At 37.4% G+C, this 25456-nt stretch overlaps 1 protein-coding gene across 3 annotated transcripts in view; it reads right to left on the bottom strand.

Annotated features, from left to right (window-relative positions):
* CTNNA3 (catenin alpha 3) overlaps window positions 1-25456 on the bottom strand; it is a 533166-nt gene that overhangs the window by 220805 nt on the left and 286905 nt on the right. For all 3 annotated transcript variants that reach the window (XM_054204553.1, XM_054204552.1, XM_054204554.1), the window contains exon 8: window positions 3826-3906. In XM_054204553.1, coding sequence (XP_054060528.1) covers window positions 3826-3906 — 81 coding nt within the window. The remainder of the gene's footprint in view (window positions 1-3825; window positions 3907-25456) is intronic.

Below are 25456 nucleotides of genomic sequence, written 5' to 3'. Positions count from 1 at the left end.
CCAGGACTGCTCATAAATGATGCAAAGTGGCCTGGTGAGCACTTCCGCCAGCTCCTTCAGTACCCTTGGGCGGATCCCATCCGGCCCCATAGATTTGTGCACCTCCAGGTGCTGAAGCAGGTCCCTCACCATTTCCCTTTGGATTACAGGGGCTTCATTTTGCTCCCCATCCCTGTCTTCTAGCTCAGGGGTCTGGGTGCTCAGGGAACAACTGGTCCTACTGCTGAAGACTGAGGCAAAGACGGCATTAAGTACCTCAGCCTTTTCCTCATTCTTGGTCACTATGTTACCGGCCCCATCTACTAGAGGACAGAGATTATCCTTAGTCCTCTTTTTATTGCTAATATGTTTACAGAAACTTTTTTTGTTGTCCTTAACAACAGAAGCCAGGTTTAGTTCTAGCTGGGCTTTGGCCCTCCTGATTCTTTCCCTACCTCTTTGTAGTCCTCTTGAGTGGCCTGCCCTTCCTTCCAAAGGCCATAAACCCTCTTTTTTTCCCTAAATTGCAACACTAGCTCCCTGTTTAGCCAGGCCAGTCTTTTTCCCCGACGGCTTGTCTTTCAGCACACGGGGGCAGCCTGCTCCTGCACCTTTAAGACTTCCTTCTTGAAAAACATCCAGGCTTCCTGGGCTCCTTTGCCCTGGAGGACTGCCTCCCAGGGGACTTTGTCAACCAGGCTCCTGAAAAGCCCGAAGTCCGCCCTCCGGAAGTCCAAGGTAGCAGTTCTGCTGACCCCCCTCCTTGCTTCTCCCAGAATTGAAAACTCTATCATTTCATGGTCACTGTTCCCGAGACAGCCTCCAACCGTCACATCCCCCCACAAGACCTTCCCTGTTTACAAACAACAGATCCAGCAAGGCACCTTCCCTAGTTGGCTCTCTCACCAGCTGTGTCAGGAAGTTATTCCCAGTACATTCCAGGAACCTTCTAGACTGTTCCCTCCCTGCTGTATTGTATTCCCAGCAGATGTCCGGCAAATTGAAGTCCCCCATGAGAACAAGAGCTCGCGATCTTGAGACTTCTCCCAGACGTTTATAGAATATTTCATCTGCCTCCTCATCCTGGTTGGGTGGTCTATAACAGACTCCTACTACGATATCTGCCTTGTTAGCCCTGCCCCTGATTCTTACCCATACACACTCAACCCCATTATCACCATCATTTAGTTCAAAGCATTCATAACACTCCCTGACATACAGGGCCACACCCCCGCCTCTCCTTGCTTGCCTATCCTTCCTGAAGAGCCTATAGGCATCCATGGCAGCATTATAGCTATGTGAGTCATCTCACCACGTTTCTGTGATGGCGACTACATCATAATTATCCTGCTGTACAATGGCTTCCAGCTCCTCCTGTTTGTTGCCCATGCTACGTGCATTACTGTGTAAACACTTCAGCTGGGCTATTGGTCCTTTCTCCTTTTTACTGGAGGGAGCCAAAATTCTTATTCCTAAGGAGTCCGGTTACGTCCCCTATCTTTTCCAAGTCTAGTGCCAGCATGCCACTTTCAGGCGTTTTGCTAGCAAGCTTGGATCTATCCCCACCCCCCTTCAAATCTAGTTTAAAGCTCTGTCAATGAGCCCCGCCAACTCCTGCCCTAAAACCCTTTTCCCCCTCTGAGGCAGACTTTTGCCGTCTGTTGCCAGCAGGCCTGGTGTCCTGAAAAGTAGCCCATGATCAAAGAACCCGAAGTCCTGCCGATGACACCAGTCTCTGAGCCAGGCATTGATCAGCTAGCATTTCCTGTTAATCTTCTCATCAATCTTCGCAACTGTTGGGATAGAAGCAAACAGTACTTGTGCTCCTGATCCCCTAAACAGCTGTCCCAGGGCCCTGAAGTCTTTCATGACTTCAGATACATGATACGTGCACATCTCTGGCACAATACAAGTAAAAATCAAAGCAAAACAGGATAGTTCAAGATCCCCACAAGTAACGTCCAAGTTCCTGAAGTGAATACAAATAATTTCATTTGAAAAGCCAGAGATTTTTACAACTTCCAGAATACACTGTTCTTGAGACAGCTACTTTTGCCTTCAAGTCTTGCCAGATACAAGCCTTCCTTCACTTTACTTACCATGGTCTACAAAGATGTTCCATAGGGGCCTAAGGCGTAACTCACAATGAGGTGGTGACTGGGCCAGCACTTATATGATGGTTTTGTTTATTGTACACTACACTGAAGAGATTTCAAAAATACAACTTCATAAGGTTTCATCTTCAACCCCAATTTTGCAGAGGCAATCCCAGCAACTGACTGAAAGCAGAGTATCTTGCGCACACCATAGCCCTGAATCCATGATGAGCACCTAATGTAATACCAGCAATGGTACACAGTATCATTTAAAAAAAAATTTAAGTTTTATAAAAGCTGCAAGAGTAGACCAAATAACAATTTTCATTTTTCTAGTAAAAGCTCTGAGAGACAGAACAATGAACGTTCTTAAGTCAAAGCAAATAAGTACTGCAATATCTGCAGGCACAGAACTCACAATTTCATGTTTCCCAGATCAGGAATTAGACATGCAGTAAGCACTCTTCCTAAAACAATTCTTATGCAATTCACATGTATGAACAGAGAATTGGAGGAACAAGATGAACTATTTCACATAAATACCTTCCAGTGGAAAACGTCAAGAAGCCGTAGAGCTACTCTGGTTAGAGAAAACTACTGGTTCTAGATTGACTATAAAGGTTTGTAAACACACGGAAATTGAGTTAGTTAAAAGATTTTAAACACTGTAACAGAGTCGGTAAACAGTTAGAAGCTAGAGTTTAATTAACTCACGGAAGAGACTGCAGCACAGAATGGGAGAGTTCCTAGACACACTGAGTTTGTGATGCAAGTCACTGGGTGTCTGAGCTGAATGTATTTTTGATGGAATGCGAGGAGAAATTGAATAGCTAGTTAGTTGTAACTCTATATTTATATTATATTCATCTCATCTTTCAAGGCTTCCCCTGGCTGATTATGGGAGACAGGAAGGAATTTATTCATCGTCTTGAAGCACAGGCTGGCTTGTAGGACTGTACACAAAGTTGGGCAGGATATTCTTCCTCCAGAGAGGAGGCTATTGATAAATAGCCACAGTTACAGACACAATGAAGCAGCGTGTGCTCATGTTCTATGCAGCCATAAATTTTCATATACTTGGTTGGGGCAGCCTGGCTGAAAGAACTACTGGCTTTCTAGCTCTCATTTCTAAACTGGCGTATTATACACTTTCAACATAATTTGCAATTTTTCTCAAAGATGTTCCTTGCAGAGAAAGGATGTGAACACAGCTGATGATGTCTACTGCTCACCTTCTGCAGCACCCTGACACTGTGGATTTTGGCCTGTGTCTTTAGGGTACTGGAATGCAAAACGGGTGGGTGGACGGTGGACCAGGTATTCCAAGGACCCTGTTCTGTTGTATGAGTTCTCACAACTGTATACAACTAGACATAATGGCCCAGTGGTCCCTTCAAGGTATCTGTTCCAACAACCAATAATAATTCAAGCTTATTTAAAATAAAACAAATCTTGATGTCCAAAGAACATGACTGATCTATTTCTACAGCCATATATATTTAGACGTGTACACATGCAGTTTTGCCTATGTACATACATATATTCAGACAGCATCATTTGGTAGGGTTTTTTCCCAATTTTGCAAATTTGTATGTATATATTCTGTGCAACAGTGTAATTACTTTCAGTTTCTTAATATAGAAGAGATCTTTATTTTCAAAATGCAGTGCTACAAAACCCAAAAATAACAATTTAGAAAAGCATCTTTCAAGTCTCTTTTTCTACTTTTTCAGTCCCACAGGTTGCTTACCTGTCTGCGGAGGTCTCTTGTCTTCTTGCACATACTCTCTATTGCAACATTCAAGGCATTACTTCTCTCTTTCTTGTCAGTCTGTAATAAATATGATAAAAAACACAATAATGGTTATTTGTGACCTCTTAGCAAGCATGTTCTTTATGTTTTCAGTTCATCATAACATTTGGTAAATCATGCATGCTTCGTGATTTTTTTGAATTTTAATACATTTCAGGAGACACTACCACAATATTCACAGAATGCCAATTTGTGATTTTAAGCATAATCCACTGAATCAAAACATATGCTTTACTAGCAGTATATAGGGATGAAATTAAACACACTTTATCTTCTGAAATGCTGTAATACACTTTTTATAGTCCGGGGTTACTTATGAAACAACGTTAATATAATTATTATTACTGATACTGATCCATTATCCCCATATTAATATGAAAAATCCTGTTATCTCTCTACAAGCGATTTATAAATTCAGATGCCCACAATGCAGTTTGGTAGCGCTTTAGTCTGCAGCATTCATTATCTCACTCCTGTAAAACAGAATGGGTGAGCTTCAAAATGTCCAAGGTGTTGCAAAGCAAACATCAATGAAAATGGACAATCTCTTCATTTAACAGCACGTTCATTCTCAGCATCAATAGAAGATAGAGCTCTTGAGACATTTCAGAGGTCTTGAGAGAATCAGTTGTATATTTTCCAATCAATCTTAACTTTTTATTTCTATCTATAAGCAAAGAACTTACATCATTGTTAGCTATTTGAAAAGCATAGTTACCACTTTTATTGCACTGCCCAGCATGTTTTCTATACAATATTACCACAGTAGTTCTATGTCTAGTAGCTGTTTTGAATAATCTTTTTTTCATGTTAGTACAGAAACTATGTAAAAATCCAGTATATCTGATGAATGTTGTTCCTCTAAAGCAATCATTCATTGCTTGCTACCTTGGACTGCCCTGGCCCAAAGGAAAGAAACCACAAACAGTGAAAGTGTCTTTACACAAAGTCATAAGTAAGTCACATTACATTTCCAGGGAAACAACCAGATCCTCACAAATGTTAAAGAAATAGCTATGTATACTGACCATAATATTTGGGCTTCAGTTATAGTACATTAGGAAGTCTATATTATGAACATGACTGTCTCATTTTGTAAATGATACTAAAATAAATACTAGGGAAAACAAAAGTAGTAATATCTTGGTAGGCACCTAGGTGTATAACCTTGTTTTATACAATATATCAGACTTCAGTCAGTTATTTCCTTGCTACAAAAAAAATAAGTCTGTGAACAGAGCAATATGCTTAATACCAAAGCAAAGACTAGAGAAAGAACTTGTGCATTAAAAGTGAGCGCATAATGTAATAAACACCTTGAAATTATTAGTACATTCTCTATCAACTGAAAGGAACAATTACTTTAAAAAATTGAGCTTATATATTCGGGGTGACTTAGAAATTTTCCTACTACTTTCTGTTTCTGAAATTGCTTACAGTCTTCGCAGGGAACAGATGATCAAACACAGGTCTTGGAGAGAGATCTGAGTTTCACCTTGAAACCTTCAAGGAATCCCTAAAGGTAGATACTGACTTTCTATTTCATAGTCATGTGACCATTTCTCATACCAGAACTAAATAATGACTCTTGTACTGTTTTGCAAGCTATTGTCAGCCTTGACAACAAAATTGATCCCTTCTAAACCGCTAGATTAACAAGACCAGTAAAAGGTTTGTGGATACAACTGAGCTTATGCCTATGCATTTTCAGATGACAAAGATGCAGTTCCACATTGGCACATCCTTTAAAAGCTTTATATTTAAAGCCGATTTTTCTAAGAAGACAGAATCAATGTAAAATATTGGGATTTTTTCTAAAGTTCTCTAGTAAGCTGTAACTTCAAAGGTGGCAACTAATGATGCAACTGGCTCTAGGTAAACTTAAATCTTTAAGGCAGCTAATATGAAATAACCTCACTGAGCAAGTGGCATAAAAATATTGAACAGTGAACAAGGAAAAAAAATACTTTATTTGCAAATTTATAACATAATTCTCGATAATCAACGTCTAGAAAGCAAACCTAACTATAACTGAAGTTATTCTTTACCTCATGTTTTCCTCAAGAAGTAAATACACTGTAAAATGCAGCTTCAGACTGTAGAATGTGGACAAGTCCCAAATGTGCTTAAAACCAAACAAGTCTATCCTGAAATAGTTCATTCTTGTACAGGGTGACTGAATTAAGAAAAGGGCTAGGAAAATTATGCACATTATTCTAGGCTCTGGATTTCAAAAATCATGCAGTTGTGCTCACCCTTTCTCTCTGTTTTCCTGTACTCAGCTACAATTTTATTCTGTAAAATATATGTAATAACAACTATATGGCTCCCTTGTGAAGATATTACAAGCAATATCCAGCTCCTATTTCAATGCATTTTTAACATATGAAACATTTTACAAGCGCTAAGTCACATTGTTATTAATACTCCACTAAGTGAAAACAATTATTTTTAATTAACACTGCATAGCCTGAAGATAAATGCTGAGTATTGCCAATAATACAGGCCTATCTATTTCACACACTGGCAAACAACACCAGTTGAATGACTCAAAAAACACATGTACAGAAAATCTTTCCAGTCGAATTTTCATTTAAAAGAGCATCTAAGGGCAGATTCTTAGTTGAAAAAAATCACTTTATCTCCACTGTTTTTAATGGAGTTCATTTATATCAACAGCAGATCATGACCTTCATAGGAATTAACAGACCCTTCTGCACTCCAAAGTATACAGATGCAAACTAGCTACACAACCTTGAAGGACTCTGGAACACATGTCCAGTGGAGTCTTTGGTGGGTACGTGCCAATAATTTCTCATGGAAAAACTGGCTGCTCATGGCCTGGACAAGCATACGATCTGCTGGATCGAGCACTGGCTGGCTGGATGGTCCCAAAGAGTGGTGGTCAATGGAGTTAAATCTAGCTGGCGGCTGGTCACAAGTGGTGTCCCCTCAGGGCTCAGTGTTGGGACCATTTCTGTTTAACATCTTTATTGATGATCTTGGTAAGGACATAGAGTGTATCATCAGTAAGTTTGCAGATGACACCAAGTTAAGCGGGAGTGTTGATCTGCATGAGGATAGGGAGGCTCTACAGAGAGTCTTGGATAGATTGGATTGATAGGCCAACACTAATGGAATGAGCTTCAACAAGGCCAGGTGCCAGGTCCCGCACTTGGGCCACAACAACCCCATGCATCGCTACAGGCTTGGGGAAGTGTGGCTAGAAAGTTGCCTGGCAGAAAAGGACCTGGGGGTTCTAATTGACAAGCGGCTGAACATGACCCAGCAGTGTGCCCAGGTGGCCAAGAATGCCAATGCCATCCTGGCTTGTATTAGAAATAGCATGACCAGCAGGAGGAGGGAGGTGATTGTCCCCCTGTACTCAGCACTGGTGAGGCCACACCTTGAGTATTGTGTCCAGTTTTGGGCACCTTAATACGAGAGAGATATCAAGGTGCTGGGGCGAGTGCAGAGGAGGGCAACGAAGCTGGTGAAGGGCCTGGAGAATAAATCTTATGAGGAGCAATTGAAGGAGCTGGGACTGTTTAGTTTGACGAAGAGAAGGCTGAGGGGAGACCTCATCACTCTCTACAACTACTTGAAAGGGCATTGTAGAGAGGTTGGCGCTGGTCTCTTCTCACAGGTAATTAGCGATAGAACAAGAGGGAATGGCTTCAAGCTGCAGCAGGGTAGGTTTGGACTGGACATTAGGAGAAAATTTTTCACAGAGAAGAGTGGTCAGACAGCGGAACAGGCTGCCCAGGGAGGTGGTGGAGTCACCATCCCTGAATGTGTTTAAGAGTCGTTGAGATGTGGTGTTGGAGGGTATGGTGTAGGGGAGAACTTTGTCGAGTGGCGTTGATGGTTGGACTCGATGATCCCAAGGGTCTTTTCCAACCTAAATGATTCTATGATTCTAGTTAACAATATTAACAAAAACAACAGTAATTCTACAACCTTGATACTTTGTTGAGTTGAAGAGAGCTTAAACGAAGGAATATAGTTATTCTGTTAAGGTTTTTGATGTCACTTTGTTTATTATACTTCTGTAGTGCTACAAATGCACTGTGTCTCCCATCTGAAAACTAATTTAGGCAGAACTACTTAAGTCATTATCTAATCTCTTCAAGTACTGAGGCTAATAGGTATGGGCTAAATTTATTAAAAATATATATAAAAAAGCATATATAGAAAGAAGGATGCAATCTGCCGTAGGTATTAAAACAGTAAATACTATTAGTATTTATTATGTGAATCAAAGAAAACACCCCCCCACCTTTAGCCATAATCAAGAATTCACTTACAACACAGAACTGAAGTACTCTCGTTAGCAGGACTAAAATAAACAAGATCCGGCCAAGTGAAAAAGAGCCAATTTATTTGGGTGTGTACTGCTGATAAGGTATTCACAAGGATTTACTTAAATCTTGCAAGGCTGCGCTCCTTGAGGTCCCCTTATAGTCATCAGAGAAAGTAATCACTTTTGCATCACCTCTGAAGGTCCCGAGCCTCTACTTGCTATAGAGGGTGGTGAGAGAGATCTAGTTTGGTAAGCTGAAATTTTGTCTTGTGAATAGTCACAAAAAATATTCATTTTATATTAAAAAACCCCACATTTTAACAGTAAATTGTAATAGGCCTTCATGAAGCACCCTGGACATTTTTGGACATATCCACCTGAAATAGGTATCAAGATTTCAAATATAAAGTCATTGTTTTTTCAAAAGTAGCCATATATATTCAAAAACACACCTGTAGACTCTAGTTTTTCAATATTGTGTAGTAAATGTGAGCAATATGAATTTATCACATCCATGGGGAGATCAGATGTCTTCTGAAGTGTGTATTCCAGAACAGCTGGAGTCTTAGCTAATAAACTCAAAAACTATTTTACTTTAGTCCTAAAGGCTTCCTTCAAGTATTTGTATGGCAACACCACAGTCAGGAGATTCTATCCATGCCATTACGCAGGGTCTCAAGGTACAACAGCTGAATTAGGATGTAGACCGCAAACAGCAGAAGTAGTCAGGATCTATCTGGGTCCCCTATACAGGAAAAGTGCAGTTGGAGTAGTGAATGCAAAACCTGGAGTTTGAGCCTCACTCTGAATTTTTAAGAACTGTCCTCCTCAGCCAAGCTGTCTCTAAAGGAATAAATATATGCAGGTACTGGGCAGTATAAGGTTATAAAAAGACTACATCAGTATAAGCCTAGTTATATCACACACATTTGTGTGTGCCACTGACTACAGAAACTACAAAGCTGTAATTAATTTATCTTGATAAGCATCCTGACTTTCTTTCCTTAAACATCTCTATGAAGAGTTATTTGTAAACATACAAAACAGGCTTGAGGTTCAGGGCATTCCTGACGTTTGAGGATATTCAGATGCATGTTTATCTTGCATTCCTGGGCTTCCATATTGGCTTAAAATAACAGAAGTTAAAAGAAAGCAATGATACTCACTGGAATGTTTAAAATTACATGCATGATAAAAAACAACCTCATAACCGTAATCCATATTGTACTCAAAGGCTCTCCTGAAAATAAATTTCCATACTTAAGGGCCTATGTCCAGAACCTGAGCACATGTTTTGTTTCCTGGGATGTGTCTGCTTCCAAACACTCATTGTACAATCTTAAGAGGACTGAATATTAAGAAAATTCAACCCACTAGCATAATTTTCATTGCTTATCTCCAGCAGCTGTATCATGACGCTGTGATAAACATCTTTTGATTTAGTTCCAAGTATCCTAGGACAATTTTATTTTTAAAAAAAGACTAGCACATTTATTGAAATCTGTTCTCTATGGAAATATTCAAAAAAATGTCAAGCTAAAAGGTAACCACCAATCAATACTACGATAAGTTAATAAATGTCAGACCTGTAATTAAATGACTGATCATTTCAGGCTATGTGTTGACTGACAATAATCCTATATTCAATAATTATAGGGTCCTTTACATTGTACCTTAATAAAAAAACCCAAACCCTTACCCAACCTAAATGAGATACTAACAGTGTCACCATCCCTATAGAGATGCTAGGCATTTTTTGTCTGTTGTTACAATTTAGCATTTAACATTTACCATTTAACATTTTTTGGTATATGGTGCTTATAAATGTTTCCTCTTTTGATTTATAAAGTCATTTTGAATTCTAGACAAAACCAAAACAGTGATGAAAAAAAAGTTGTATGTACTACAAAAAGCAGTTTCACATTTTTTTCTGTGTGTTGAAACAATGTTGTCATTATTTGGGGAAACTCCCTGCATGGATTTATAGTGCAAAGACAAAAAATAAGATTTTTTTTTTTTTTTTTTCATATCCAGCTCATAGAAACCCTGATCTTCCAAATCCTGTTGTGCAATTCAACAAAGTAAAGACAACTGCAAGCATCTGTCTCAAAAAAAACCCCAAACCCATAAGCCTTTATAAGGGAAGATCCAGTTCAATCTTGTTGCAGTCTTCATTTATATTAGAACATATGAACTAAAACAGAAGGGCCAAGAGATATGTCAACTTAATAACTTCTCATCAAACACCTCTTTGTACCCAACTGCATCTGGCTTCCTAGTTCAATCTAATAGAAAGAAGAGACCTCTCAAGTAAGTTTTCTTTCTTACCGCCTTCTTGTTTCATTTTAGACTGATAAATCCTTTGGTCCCAATCCTACAGTTCCCAGCACGGTAGAAACAAAACCTCTCGTAACCAATAGGCAAAATCAAAGAAATTTAAATGCTGTTAAGAACCTCTTAGTACTTCCTTGTACCAATTTGTATATCACCAGGCCCTAGGAATATTTGCTCCTCAAGGCAGAATTAATGGAAACAATATTTTACCCTTCACATTTTCAACTTGCTTCTCAAAGTATAACTTCCAAGTAAAAAACAGGATCCCTTGTTAAAGGTCATATGTCTAGTTAAATAAACCAAAACTATGATTCTCTCCAAAGCTATAGATCTCAATGGACAAGTTTGTGTCAGATTTGAACACAAAAGGAAGCCAGTTGTTTACAATTCTAGTTTTCAAGTATGTCTCATGCTTTTAAACAAACTTCTAAAAAGACCTCTCTGTTCGCTATCCTGGAAGTGGATAGGAATAACTTTTTGGCTGCAAATAACCCAATTGAACCAATGGGACTATTTAGATGCCTGAAGAATTATATGCATGTTTTTCTATATTTTTTTCCCCAAAATTTTTAAGGATTCACAGCAGTGCCACCTTATTAACTGCTGCCTGAGAAATTGCTTAAATGAACATTTTAGAAGTTATTCAAGGAATCCTCTAACAAGACAGAAAAGGCAGAACTTGACATTTCTGACATTTTAAAGAGCAAAAATTTCTTTGAAAAGGAAAAAGCTCCCAGGCCTTTTCATACAGCATTTCAAAGCATATTTTTACTGTACATCAAAAGCCTGCAAAAGGAAATTCATTTACAAGTATATTTATTACCTTTCTTTGTTAATATAGGAAACACAAAGAATGAATAACCCATGAGTACTTTAAGTTGAAAATCACTATATTTACTCAGTAACACAGATTCCCCACTCTAATAAACCAAGACTAGTGCACTTTTTTTAAAGACATCTGACTTAAGAAAACCTACTTCTGTGGAAAACGAGTAGGTATATTTTAAAAGCGGGGGGGGGAAAAGCCAAGGAAAAAAAACAAAACAGCAAGGGCATGGAAAATCATATGCAACTGAGCAAATAAGGAATCTTTCATGTGGAACTGTTTCTCATTATAGATACTTTTTTCTCCTCAACAGCTTCCATATGAGATTGTCATTTTTTTTCCTCTTCAAGCCATCATGGACAGTTCCCTATGGATCTAATGCTGCGAGATGTGAAGTACCTCATAAGAAATGAATTATCTCAACTTCTATCGATATCAGTTGGAGTACCAAGGGCTCTCCTCGCTGTATGAATTACCCTTTCTCAATCAATATGCAGGAAAAGTCTTGAAATTGAAGCCTCTCAGTATAACTCTCTTTTAGCATCAAGTTACACCCAGTTCCTAATACTGCAAAACAAATTTAGTTCTAAATGAGCATGCATAAAACAACCTAAAAACCATCAGAAAAATACATTTAGAATGTATAACCCTTTAATTAAAAAAAGGATAAATTTTCAGATCCTAATTAATCCAAAATTCTCAGAAAAAATTATGTTGCCAGAATATGCGTAATATTGCACATTCTAAACCACTCTCCAAAACATCAGTGGCAGGCAACTGAATTTGGGGAGGGTAGCCAGGGTGTCTCAAATGACAGAGCTGGATCCCTGGTTTCTGGTAAGAGAATAAGGATCTTAAATGCTCTTGAAAGTGACTGTGAGCAAGCCAAAGGAGGGAAGGAAGAACCTATGTTGTTTTCAATTTTTATTGTTTCTTTCTGATATATAAGGCAAATATCTCATTATATCAGTTTTTCCTCTTAGTTTTTCACATTGGCAATATTAGAAAAATTCAGCATGATAAGGTGACCCTTAAACCCCTCCATGTTTTTCTGCTACCTATTTGGGGAAAAGAGTCACAGGAAGTGAATGCGTCATAACTGGATTGTTGCAAAGGAAATATAATGATCACTTACTATTTCTAACACAAAATCAAAAGCCACAGGTACTTCATATTTGAAATATGACAGTCTTTACACTTGATAGTGGAAACATAAAGACCGATAGTACATTATTTTGTATTTCAACTTTAAAACTATTGGAGGAATCAGCAGGGAGTAAAAAAGTTAAATTTCTTTTAATCAGATGTTAGTATCATTCACTGATGATGCAGGAAGGAAAGGCAAACATAAGTGGAAATAGAGCAATATCCATACTATCAAACTGACAACAAAAAGCATACTTAAGGTTAATCCGTTTTTTTACTAAGAGCAAGTCTCTAAGTTCCTAGTACAGAAGTTTTTAATTGAATATCCATCTACCATTCACCAAAGTGTTCCAGCAGTTTTACAGCAGGAAAATAGGAAATTAGTTGGAGAAAAGCTCATCCTACAGCAGCAGCATAAGACTTCCCTATGATGAACTATCATATAAATTGCTTGGAGAGTATATGCTGTTACAAGAGGGAGGAAGGGGATGGAGGGGGAAGAAAATTCTAAATAAAATATAGTAGAGTTGCTGAAATAGTCTTTCTCATCCAGACTGTTTAAAGGTCTTTCTCTACTCTAAATCAAAAAGTTATGGTCTTAAACAGGACTCATAAAGAGGGGAAAATGTCCAGCACTAAGCTACTTGAATTCTTCCATGCCCAGGGACAGACCGAGTTAGTACAAGTTCCGCAGCAAAGCAAGGGCACATCCTGCATATTTCAAGACACCAAAACCAACCTTACTGCAGTTTTAGATGTGGTATTTCAGTGCACTATGTACTACATAGATTCCAATAAACTGAAGCGGAGCGTAACAGCATTTAAATCAATCAGCGTTAAATATTTATTTATACACACACACTTTTTAAAAATATATATATATATTGATTACAAATACATTTCTGAAAAAAAGATCTCTTTCAAGTCCTCATAGCCACTCCATACCATCCAATAACATCACACTTTCTCCTTATAGTCTCATCTTATCAAACAGTAACATGAAGATACAAGGAAGGTAGAAGAGTAAAATGAAGAACGTAATTTCGTTTTTTCCTTCATGAAGTTTGCTATGCTCTATGATCCTATTCATGATCACTTATAGAACAGACATGACATGTTATTTCTTTTAACAGAAAACCAGCATACTCTTGTATCACCATGGATGGGTAATGAAGATGGATTTCCCCAATTCCCCTGATCTGAGATTTCAGCTATGCACATGGGGATAAAAAAAAAAAGCATCTAAAAGAGCATTTAGTTTCACTCACATATAACTTATACTCTATAACATTTCTGTGGAATGATTTGAAGGAAACTATTTGAGACAAAAAGTGTGTGGAACCATGACAGAGCTTGGTCTACAGACAGAAACTTTATGAAAATAGCTACTTGTCAAAGCCTTCAGCTCTAAACCAGGCAAAGTTTGGTCATTCCAGCTAACATGCATGTTATGGATTTGGTTTAGTTCATAATGATGCCTTTACATAAAAGTTAAAGGCTGAAACCCCAAACAGACAAAAACTGTAATTCCATGTAATTATGTATTAAATGTATTAGTTAATCCCTTTCTAATCCAGAGCAATTAATGTAATTTAACACAATACTGTGATGTAGTATGTGAATCTAGGAGGCTGGGAGTCACTTAAGAATGCGCAGTGAATGAGAATCATGCTTTTAGAGAGGGGACTAAGGGAAGTGGTTTAAACATTTAGCTCTCAAATTTACAGATACTTCAGCTAAACACTCATCAGCACCCTGTAGATACAATGAATCCAGGTTGTATTAATTCCTTTATACATGTCTTGTCTATGCAGAGGTCTACAAGATAAGAGGTAGCAACATAAGATGTTTTGGGGATTGTTAGAGCAAATAATAGTTGATGCAATCACTTCACCAGGTGAATTCAGTACCATCAGTCACTTCTGAATAAAACATACCATTATTTATAGCAACACAATGAAACGACTCCAAGGTGTTATTCCCAGAAGCTCGTGACTAAATGTTTTCAATACTCAAATGTTATTTTAAAAAATCACTATTGTTAACTACAGAAAATCTATTCTATTTCAGATAGTTTCTGCTGTTAGCACTTATGGGGGAAAGAACATCAAAGAGAGTGATAAAAGAGCACTTGAATGATCCTTTTACACTGACGACTGCCAGTAAAGAGGCCATTGCATAGCCCTTTATTTAGCAGATTGATCTGGACAGTGAGAAACCAGAGCATTACTGTGGCTGTTGGATTATACTCTCAGTACAAATTTGAAGATCCTGGGTTTCTGTGCTACAAGAGAGAAAAAAAGCAATTTGTTAAATGTAGCAGCTAACAAACAGAGCAAGGGAGGCTGTATGTGATGGCACGCCGGGAAGACAACTGAAAATTACAGTCTCCTACAGGGCAGGGATTTGCAAAATCCTGCATGAGATCAAGAAAGTCTGCTATTCAGGGCATATTCCTCTGGAGTTCTATGCAGAAATTCTCTGCAGTTTTTTCCCGTTTATTTTTACACAGAAAAAAATACAAATATACCTGTGGAAAAATTCAAACTCACCAAGCAACATTTTTGACATTCTAATGAAGTTGTAGAGAATTTTTGTCTAAATTAAGATTTCCAGGTTTCATGTTTCATTTTTTTAACCATTTGCATCCCTAATTAGCAAAGAATTAATGCACTATAAATTAACCTAAATTTGCATGCAATTGTCATTGGCTCTGTGAAAGAGTATAGCAAAACAGTAAAGGAAATAAAAGTATCTAACTAGAATGGAATCAGTAGAAAAGTAACTAGGAATTATGTTGGGTAAAGTGAAGAGCAGAAGAAAGATTCATTAAAGGGTTAAGAGAGATGTGTGTAAGTTAAAATCCTGTGCTGATGCATCATTAATTGTACAGAGTAAGCTTTTAACTGACAGGCAGCAGTGAAGATCAAGTAAAAGGTCATGAAAAGTCCTCGATATTAGCAGAAAGCTCAAGGAGAACTATTACTACATAGGTAGAAGAAAAGATAGAGGAACCATGGTGACTTGTAGCTATTGGAGGTAAGAATCTCATAGACTGATGAAGTTTGCATGTCAAGGGGAACATACCCTGTAGAGGTATGGCCTATTGATATTAATAGTAATGTTCATGCTTTTAGGTAGCCATACATAATGAAGCAATCAGTAACATAAGTGCTCCATAAAAGATAAATTAATGGTTGGCAATCTGGTGACAGCATTTTGTAACGACATCAGTTATCTCAGCTGAAGTAGAATCAGTCAAGATATCTGAATACCCAATGTCATGAGCTAGTTTCATGAACTATCACTGCTGAGCGTACATAATGTATCAGAAGCAAAAAAACCTAACAGATTCAGATAAGGTTTTAGTAGAGGAGAACATAATTTAAAAGTATGCTACTCGTGTCATATCGCGACATCAATATAAATTACAAACCCAGGGTCTAGCAAAGGCTGTGTTGAAGGTAGGCAAGAATTCTGCTTAAGACACTGCACCCACATGTTATACCTTTATTGGCATAACACCAGCAATATGGTAGTACACTGACACCATACAGTAGAAAAAAAAAAAGGTGAGAAAAGGATCTTTAAAAAAAATAAAAATCAGAAAAATGAAGTGAGTTTTTTCACCAATGCAGTAATATCACAGAGCTCAAAGAACAATTTTTCCGTTAAGATTTATACTCATTCTTTCACTTTCAATGAAATAAATGGCTGAAATGTAATGAGTAACCTCCTCTTTCTATAAATGTTTGTTACTGAATTACATGTGAAATATAAAGAATGTTAAAATTACACAAAGTCAGAAGATTAGAAGGTTACGTAGGATCACTGTAAATATTGCTTACTAGTTGTAAGGTATATGTAAATTCAGACAGATGCATTTATCTTGAAGAAGTATTCAGATTGTGTTATAATGGTTGTGTTATAATCACCTGTAACCAGGGTTTTGAAAGATACGATGTCTGTTTGCATACTCTAAAAGTGGGCACATTCATGCACCACTATAAAAGATTTGAAATTTTTCCTCATAATATCTACAGAGTGTTTGCTCTTAGATGTCCCTTAATGCTCCACAAGACAGTGTGCGTAGAGTAACTGCCGCTAGTTCAGTTAACTCTTAACCACACGGCTGGCGCATAAAGAAGAATAAGCTGTTCAAGGAACAGTTTACTGGTAAGGAAGCCTTTGTTATTCTTTGCAAGTCCTTGTATATATTCCAACAATGAGCGCAGTCTGTTAGCATTTTCATTTATTAGCTGGCAGATAGTTTTGAAGTTTCTCATGCAATTATTGATGGTAGCACCACCCTGCCAAAAGCCACATCACTCCCTGATTCTTCAAAGATGCTGTAGCATTTAATAAAAGTGATGCTACAGCTCCAGGTGGCAACACAGCAGCCATCTAGAGTTACAATCTCATCCCAGCCACAGAAGTTTTTGAAGACTCTTGCAACATGCTCTGACTATGTAGGATGGCTCCTTACAGCAGTTTAGTAGCAGGCCCAGATACAGCTTGCTACCCACTTACATAGTCCTCTCAGAAACAGTTGGATACAAAGACCTCCCAACAGTAAGCATCAGTAAATTGAAAAACTTCAAAAAGGGACTGTTCATTGACTCTGTGTCATTTATGAAACATCATTCATGTGAAGAGAACATAGTATTCAAGCACGCATTTAACAATTGTGATGATACACATAGACATATTCAAACACATTGCAATACTCACACATACTTATGCAAACATAAATACAGACAACAATATGTCAAACTGTATCTGCTTTACTTTATAAACACTCTTTGGACAGAAAGAACTGCCAATACTGCATGCTAATCTGATGGAAATCTGAAAACAGCAAGTGCACAAAACTGAGTGACTTCAGGCTTTCATGAATAAATTACTTGCTATCATACTATGAACAGTATGGCAGAAAGAAGCTTTCTTCTGTAACCCTTGCCACTCCATTCCTGTTGCACCAAAAGATAACCCTACATCCCCATTCCAAAACCACAAGGAAAATTATATGCCTATTTTGGGTGGGGGAAGGGTGGGTGGGTGGGTGTGAAATCAGTTCAAATATCATGTTTATGAAAGTATAAAACATATTTAAAAAATGAGTGGTGAAAGTATAACTTCAGTTTGTCATCAGTTTGCTTGTTTGTGGATATCTCCTTTATCAAACTACTTAAATTTATCACAATGAAGGTACACATTTAGATGTCTATATTTCAGGGATATTAAAGGGTGCATATGTTCATTTTTAACTAGAGTATGTGTTCCAATGTAGACAAAATACCTCTACAATCACATGACAGTATTATATATTAAAACCAACTAAAATAATAATTGAACAAAACCACATTAATGGGATCCAAGAAAATACAAGAGCAATTGTACATGAAAAGGCTTTATGTCAGATTGTTCTGATAGCATAAGAGACTATGGATGCTGCAGTAAACTATATTACATAAAGAGCAAATCTGATGTGACAGTGTGTCTGCGAAGAATGTTAATAAGAACAAAATCAAAATCATAAAAATGAGAATGGGAAAGCTAAGCAGAAAAGGCAAACTAAATATTCCAGGCAAGGTTTGTGCTGTAATTACAAAAGAGAAATTAAATGATAAATTATGGAAGAGTTGTTGTTTCCTACTCACAAGGCATGTGTGAGAAGGGTACTTGGAACTGAAATGAGTTTACAGAACTGGGGCTTGGTTTTACTTGTTTTAGACTATAAAACTCAGGCTCGTGACTTTTTTTAAAAAAGATTACTGATATGCTTCTTTTATGCTCATCCATAACAACAGCAAATTAAATATACAAGACATTTTTGCTACGCTCAGGAAACCTCAGATGGGAGCTAACACATAACTGCTACTACAGACATCCCCTGACATAACTTCAGCTCAAGGGTACTGAGTTGAAAAAGAAAAAAATAAAACCAACAAAACACTCAAACATGGATGTGACAAAGTTGACGGCTCTTCTTATGAAAGACTTCAATCTTGGTGCTTCATTAAGCTATGCTGAGTGCAGGAACTTGGGTGAGAAGAACCAAATGGCTTCCAGATTATCTTTCTCCCAATCCAGGTTCAGAAAGACCCAGATCCTCAGACACCACCTAATGAAACTATGGCATTTAAAGAAAGCCACAGAAAACCATGCCACTGCCTGAAGTCAGAAGATGACAATAAATGTCATGCCATGATCCCTGCACACTACTCCTTGTTTAAAGACACTAAGCCTACGTTAGCAGAGCAGGTGCCAACTAGAAGATTCTCTTGCTTTGGGGGAATCCCATTCACCTTCTCAGCGCAACTGCTTGCACCCACTGAGCGATCAAGAGAGGAGAACGGAAGTCAGAGCTAAAGGGCACAGAAGTCTGATGTCCGATTTACAACACCCTGAGGAGATAATCCAAAACTATTCTAAGAAAAAGGGAAAAGTAACTTTGTGTTGTAAATTGCATAGTCAAACAGGATCACTTCACATACTCCATACTGACCAAGTCCAAACTCAAAAGTTGGAAGATGTCCAACATAACAGTGATTTCATTAAATCGTCGTTATTTATCAGTGGTAATCCTATCACGCTTTAAAGCATCTAAAACCATCATTATCTTTCTTAAATTAGTATCATTCAAAGAAAAACAGGTAGAGACAGGGTACAGAGACAGGGACAAAACAGAGCTTTGAAAACATGTTAATTAAATTCACCATAAGTAGCACAACAGCGGTGTGCTCTGAAAAAACCCTAACAATACGTGGACAATGTGTACTTGGAGCCTCTGGATATTTTTATCCATGTTTCAAAAAGTTTTGAGAGGGAAGGAGGTTGCAGTACTTGCAAAAACACTAAGAATACATAGTATTCTAAACATGTACTCTACAAAAGCTCAAAAACGCTTATAGCCATGTTAGCTTTGTTTTTTTGCTTTTCTTGCAGTAAGCAGCCATCACTACTCAAGTGATAGCAGAAATTATGTACATAGGGTAGATCAAACAGGCTACACGAAATACACTGAATAATATCCACTTATTTCTCATACAATATAGAGGTAAAGATCCCATAACATGCAAAATATCTTTAACCACTTATCACTCTGTATATTAGTTATGGCATTTACTGAAAATATTGCACTTTTAATTTAACATTATTAACTGCTTTAACATTCTAGTTTGTTAGCAATCACAATATTGTGAATTGTACAACATACAAATAAGTGCTATGCTTTTAACAAGTTCAATCCACTAAAAAATTATTTTACCTAATGGCACACCTAATATAATTTTGAAAGATAAATACACTTAAATTTTAGCTGTAACCTGAGCCTAAATAAAACCAAGACAACAAAACTGAAAGGTTCAATGCATTAGTTGAAAGAGCTGGTAAACCTAAATACATCATAGGCAACTTTGTTGATAAAGCTAAAAAAGAAAATAAGAACAGGCTGCTAAGAAGTACAAACAACGTTTTGCTTTCATTTTCATATATAATTGAAATACCAAAGAGTAGTATACCCAAAGGCTATAAATTATATATGGAAGAAACAAAAATCAAGGAACTGGAATCCAGCATCAATCCTACAGAACATTCAACATAAGGCAGAGAATGACAGGAATTGCCAGTTCTTGCTAATTTTAAATTTCTGAGGTTGTTCCACACAGCACTGCCATCCCTGAATTTATAAAGTACTCATTAGAATTAAAAAAAACACATCATCACTTAGAAGCTAGTTCCTCATCCACTTCAAGCACGATATGAAGAGACAGTGCCATAAAATGAAGGCAACGACTGACTCTGGGGACTGAGACAGAAAATGAACAACTTCACACTTGGGGAATAAGTTTAGTAATGGGAAATGGAAAGTTGAGCATGAACAAGCCAGCTGACGGGATGGCATCTTGGGAAGGCTAACACAAGGAGGTCTGAAAACAGTACCTGTAATTTTCAACAGGTTTACTGTTGACTTATTAGGCATCAATGTGGAATTGCAAAAAGCAGGTCTTTATCAAGAAGTTTTTTTCCGATCTTTCGAAAGAGAAACTGAAGCTCAAGAAACAGAATCTTTTGTCCAAATATGTCTCTACTATTACAGAAGCATGTCAGTTAGTGTTCTTTGATTCTCACTGACTACAACAAACCTTTCACAAAATATTGGTCATGCTCCTTGCTGCATAATGATAGGCACTGTTCAAACAGTAAAATTGTTATAAGAAAAGACTGATTCAATTTTTAATCCATATTTACATAAGACAAAAAGTCTGATTCAACACACTTATTAATAAGCCAACAACTACCATGGATTTTGTATGTGCACAACGTGCTTATTTAGAGCACAGACAACATTGATACCACTCTTGGAATTTATATTTAAATGAATATAAAAAGGTGCTAAACTGAAAAATGCTTTGAAGTTAATTCCCTTCATTAGCACATGTACTGCAAAGTGATGGAAGCCATCACAGAAGGCTCAGGCTGAAACTCTAAAGGCTGGTGGTTCATACAAAGGATGCTAGGTACCATTTGTGACCTCATGAAGAATTTAACCTCCACAAGTTTTCGGACCATTCACCACAGTTCTAACAACATACTCCAAAAATCTCTTCAGATTTTGGACACATGCCAGACAAAATTAAAGCCTTTCTTACTCAATTTTGCAGAAACTAATTCACCTAAGGATCAATGATGACAACTTGATTCAATTGCAAATCAAGATCAGTAAGTTTTGTAAAATACATTTCCTGTCTGCAGACTGCAAAATGCTATGCTAAAAAAATAAAGTTCTCTTTTTTTAACCTTTGAAATATCTAAGGCCCACTTGTAGTTTAAAAACATAAAAGCTGCAAACATTTTCAGATGCTGCTACAAGAGTCTGTTTAGATTCTGTCCCTCTTATTCTTTATACCTTAAATAAAACTTGGGTAGGTCAAAAGCTTTTGAAAACTACACCTTGTCATTCAGTAATTACTCAGACTCTATACTATATTTCTCATATGACATGGCCCTAGAAGTACAGCGATGCTTTTTGTCTGCATCATGTTAGCTAATGATTTCTTGCCAGATCCACACAGAGATTAAGGTAACTTTCTCCATAAAAGAATGCCGAAGAACAGCTACCCCTAGTGATCAGAGAAATGGGAGATGAAGTGCAAAGTCTGTCTTTGTTTAGTTATTTCTCATTTTTCTCAACAAGCTTGTAGCCAGACATAGAACAAACAGTGAACAAAGACAATACCTTGATGTGCACACACGTATTTGGCAAAATTACTGCAAGTAACTTTACCAGAAACAGCTTTCTGAATAGATTTGTGTCACATTGTTGTGCCCAGGTCAGAACTCCAGCTTAAAACGCTAATGTACCTCCACCTAAAGAGTTAAAGCCCAATTTAAATTTCTATGGTCTGACCCCCTGAAACAGAGAATAGTAAACATCCTTCTCTGGGTCTCTATGCAACATGAATGCACTTGAATGGGCTAACTTACGATCAGTCTTTTTTAAGTGCCCTAATCACTAAGCAAAGATCCCTTATTTGGACAGTCGCACATGGGGGTGGTAGCAATGGCAGATGGAGAGCAAAAGGTAAAAATGTAGACGGGGCACCTGGGGGCAGAAGTCCTCAGCGGGGTAACAGGAATACCCCAAGCCAAACGGTGTAAGGGAGAGGACATCAATGTGTTTATAGTATGCCTAGCAGAGTCCCAATTCATAACAAGAAAATCCAGATGCCATCACAGGAGAAATATAAATGGAAAAAACTTAACATGAGTGTTCTTTAATGCAAGAATGCTATTCATCAGAAAATTAGGAGAGACCACAGCAAGTAGCAATCTTCCTGATTTTTCTTCCGTGAGTGAATACACAGTGTGTAATCAAACTGGCTGAACATTGTCCATAAGAATGCACTCCTGATAGATAATTTAGTAAAAGGAACACAGACTACTTGGAGATGTTATTACCTGGAGCTTTCTGAGCACTGTATGGGCTCTTTACTTAGGTTACACAATTGTATTATACAAGTGGGAGTTTGGCCTTTGTTTATAAATATTATACGGTTACTTTAAAATATGTGTAATACACTCTTTATAGACTCAAAAGATGGATACAGGACTAGGAAAACAACTTCTATAGGGAAGCAAAGAAAAAAATTAGCAAAAAGAATATTCATGTGGCAGGAAATTTAAAGTACACAAGCTGCAACAGCAAGGAGAGATAAGGGTGAGGAAGAAATCAAAACCTCAGTGAAGGGAAGCAAAACAGAGACAAATTAGAAACACCATTATTTTCCATAAAGCAAGAGGCAAAATCACTACAGTCCTTCCTTGCAAAAGTGCAACTTGCTATAAGCTTCACTGGTCTTCTATACCGATATCAAATCCTTTTCTGAATTGTATTTGCTTCAGGGCAGTCCTGCGTGAGCATCTTCTTACAGCTTCTCTCGATACACACACTGAATTCAGTCCTCTTTTTTCTCATAATAACCGAAGATGCTATACCAGCTTCCTCCATACCCAGCTTTTCTCAGACTGATAGTCTCTTATTATTGCCACCTGTCTACTTTTGCATTCATTATTCATGGATTTACAGAACTTTCATGTGATAGATTCTGTGTAGGATCTTTGAAGGTATTAGTTAAATCATGTCTTCTCCTGCACATAACTTGTAGCATTACCTTTCTATGTAACCAAGAGAGAAGTGAAGTGAGAGAGAATATGTATGTGTGCAAGCATTTTGTTCTATATAACTCTCGCCTTTTTTAAAAAATTTGTTTTCACCTTATTTGCCTTCTCTATGGCCCACAGAAACAAACGAAGACAAAAAGCAGATTACACTACAGATGCATGCTTTTTCCAGGTGCTCATTTCAGAATAAAAACACTCCTCTGAAAATAGCAGAAGTTAATAACATAGCATAATGGCTTTAAAATAAACAGTCTAATCCAGAATTAGCAAAAAATACTTCTCTCATTAACATTTCTGTTATATGATACCATCAACTCTCAGTTTATCTGAAATAAGGGAGAATGATGTTTGAGAGCTCAAGTAGAGGAAAAAAAGCCAATTACAATTCTCCATTTAGATCTCACCAGAGGAAAGCCAGCAGGCAGATAACTGTTCCCAAAGCACTAAAAGCAGCATAGAGCCAGCTCCACTGGGGCCATGGTATTTTTGACACCACAAGGCTCGGTGCATGGAACCAGTAAGAGGCCTCCACACCTGACACACAGTTAATCTGCAGCCTGGACAACCTGCCTGTCAGTGACAGGGAGTTATCTTGTGGTGTTGAGCATGGACTAAGATTCTGTGATTCTATGACTAAGAAATCACTGAAAAATTTATGAAATGCCTGCCCCTTTCAAACTAACTGTTTTAGCAAATTATTTTCTATTAGATTAAACCACTACTTCCATTCTGAAAGGGAAAAAGAGATAAACAGTGTTGGCCTATTACAAAACAGGAAGGTATATTTTCATCTTTATCACTCAACGGAAAATAAGAAATAAATTTCAAGCATGGTCTGTGATACCTGTTCACCAGCGAGTATCTTAACATGTTGGGCATATCTTAACAAGAAAAAGACAACATATGGATGGATCCAGGCTCTCACAAATTCACTTTGGGTGGGAAACAACTGAAATCAGGGAATATTACTTCTACTGCCAGGGAAATGTGTCTGCCAGGAAATAAAAGCAAGGTCAAGCCACAGATACAATCTCAAAAAAAACCCTAATTCAAATGTAACACTGGAGGTAATTCAGAAGCTGGCACAGGTAAACACAGAATAGATAAGCTAGAAGACAACAGCAAACTGCCAAAGAGTGGACAGTATTAGCCACTCTAATTAGTGTGTTATTACAGGGCACACCACTGAGGTATGTGCACATATCATGTGCATAAATGGAATTATCATCCTGCTTCGGTCTGCAGGACCACAGTCCTTTCTTTACAAAGATTCAGTGCTACTGTGACAAGAAATTTTGACTGAGTATTACCAAGCCTGATAGACAAAGCGCAGTTGCAGTTTATGTAACAAAGAGCTAATACTGTATTATTAAAACAGGATCAGCTGTCATATTAATCGTGGTATTGTCCTGTTTTTCTCACATTCTCTGTATATATTATAAACTCTGAAAATCCTTCTCATTTGTTTAGACACAACCAGATACAATGAGGCCCCTGCTGGAAACAAGTAAGTGCAATGAAGGTAATAATAATTAACAGTAATGGAGTACTGATATAAAACTGTTCTCATCAACTTTTATTGCACAGTAGTTAATGCTCTGAGATTTTCATGAAATGTTCATCTTTAGTCTATTGTAAACTATGAGTTGTAATACTGATCTGGAAACAATGGAGACAAGGCAAGAAAACAGTACATCTACAACTTGCAACATCTTCACAAAGCATTTCTTAACTGATCAAATATGTTATAATAATATAATGAATAAGACTGTACCCTAAGTACTAGGTTTACTTTGAAGTATTTATGCTTCAACATCACAGTTAGATATTTCTTAATGTATCTTAAAACGGTTTCATCAGCTACACTACAAGTGTTTTTATGTTAACTGGTAGGAGAGAACATTTATATATTTAAGCTGTATTTAGCAGGCTCTTTTAGATCCTTGAAAACTTGACTGGGTAATATTGGACTTTAGCAGACAGGCTGCCAAAACCCAGTGGGCCAGGGTGTTGAACCATGGTAGAAAATGTGACAATCATAAAAATAGCCTACACAATAATAATAATAATAATAAGAAGAAGAAGAAGAAGAAGAAGAAGAATAGCTTCCTATGACAGCAGATGAGGTCGTGATACAAGTATAAATGCATTCATAGATTTGGTCTCAACATTTTGGTAATACAGGAGTCTCTGAGGGCAAGACTTGATTTGGGGGCAAGGGGTTTGGTTTGAAACCACACCACATGAAAAAGTTCAAGCTGTCTATAGCCATA

Source organism: Rissa tridactyla, chromosome 6 (genome assembly GCF_028500815.1).
Source record: "Rissa tridactyla isolate bRisTri1 chromosome 6, bRisTri1.patW.cur.20221130, whole genome shotgun sequence".
Lineage (NCBI taxonomy): Eukaryota > Metazoa > Chordata > Aves > Charadriiformes > Laridae > Rissa > Rissa tridactyla.
The sequence above is the reverse complement of the archived record's forward strand: the minus strand, read 5'-3'. Positions and strand labels throughout refer to the sequence as shown.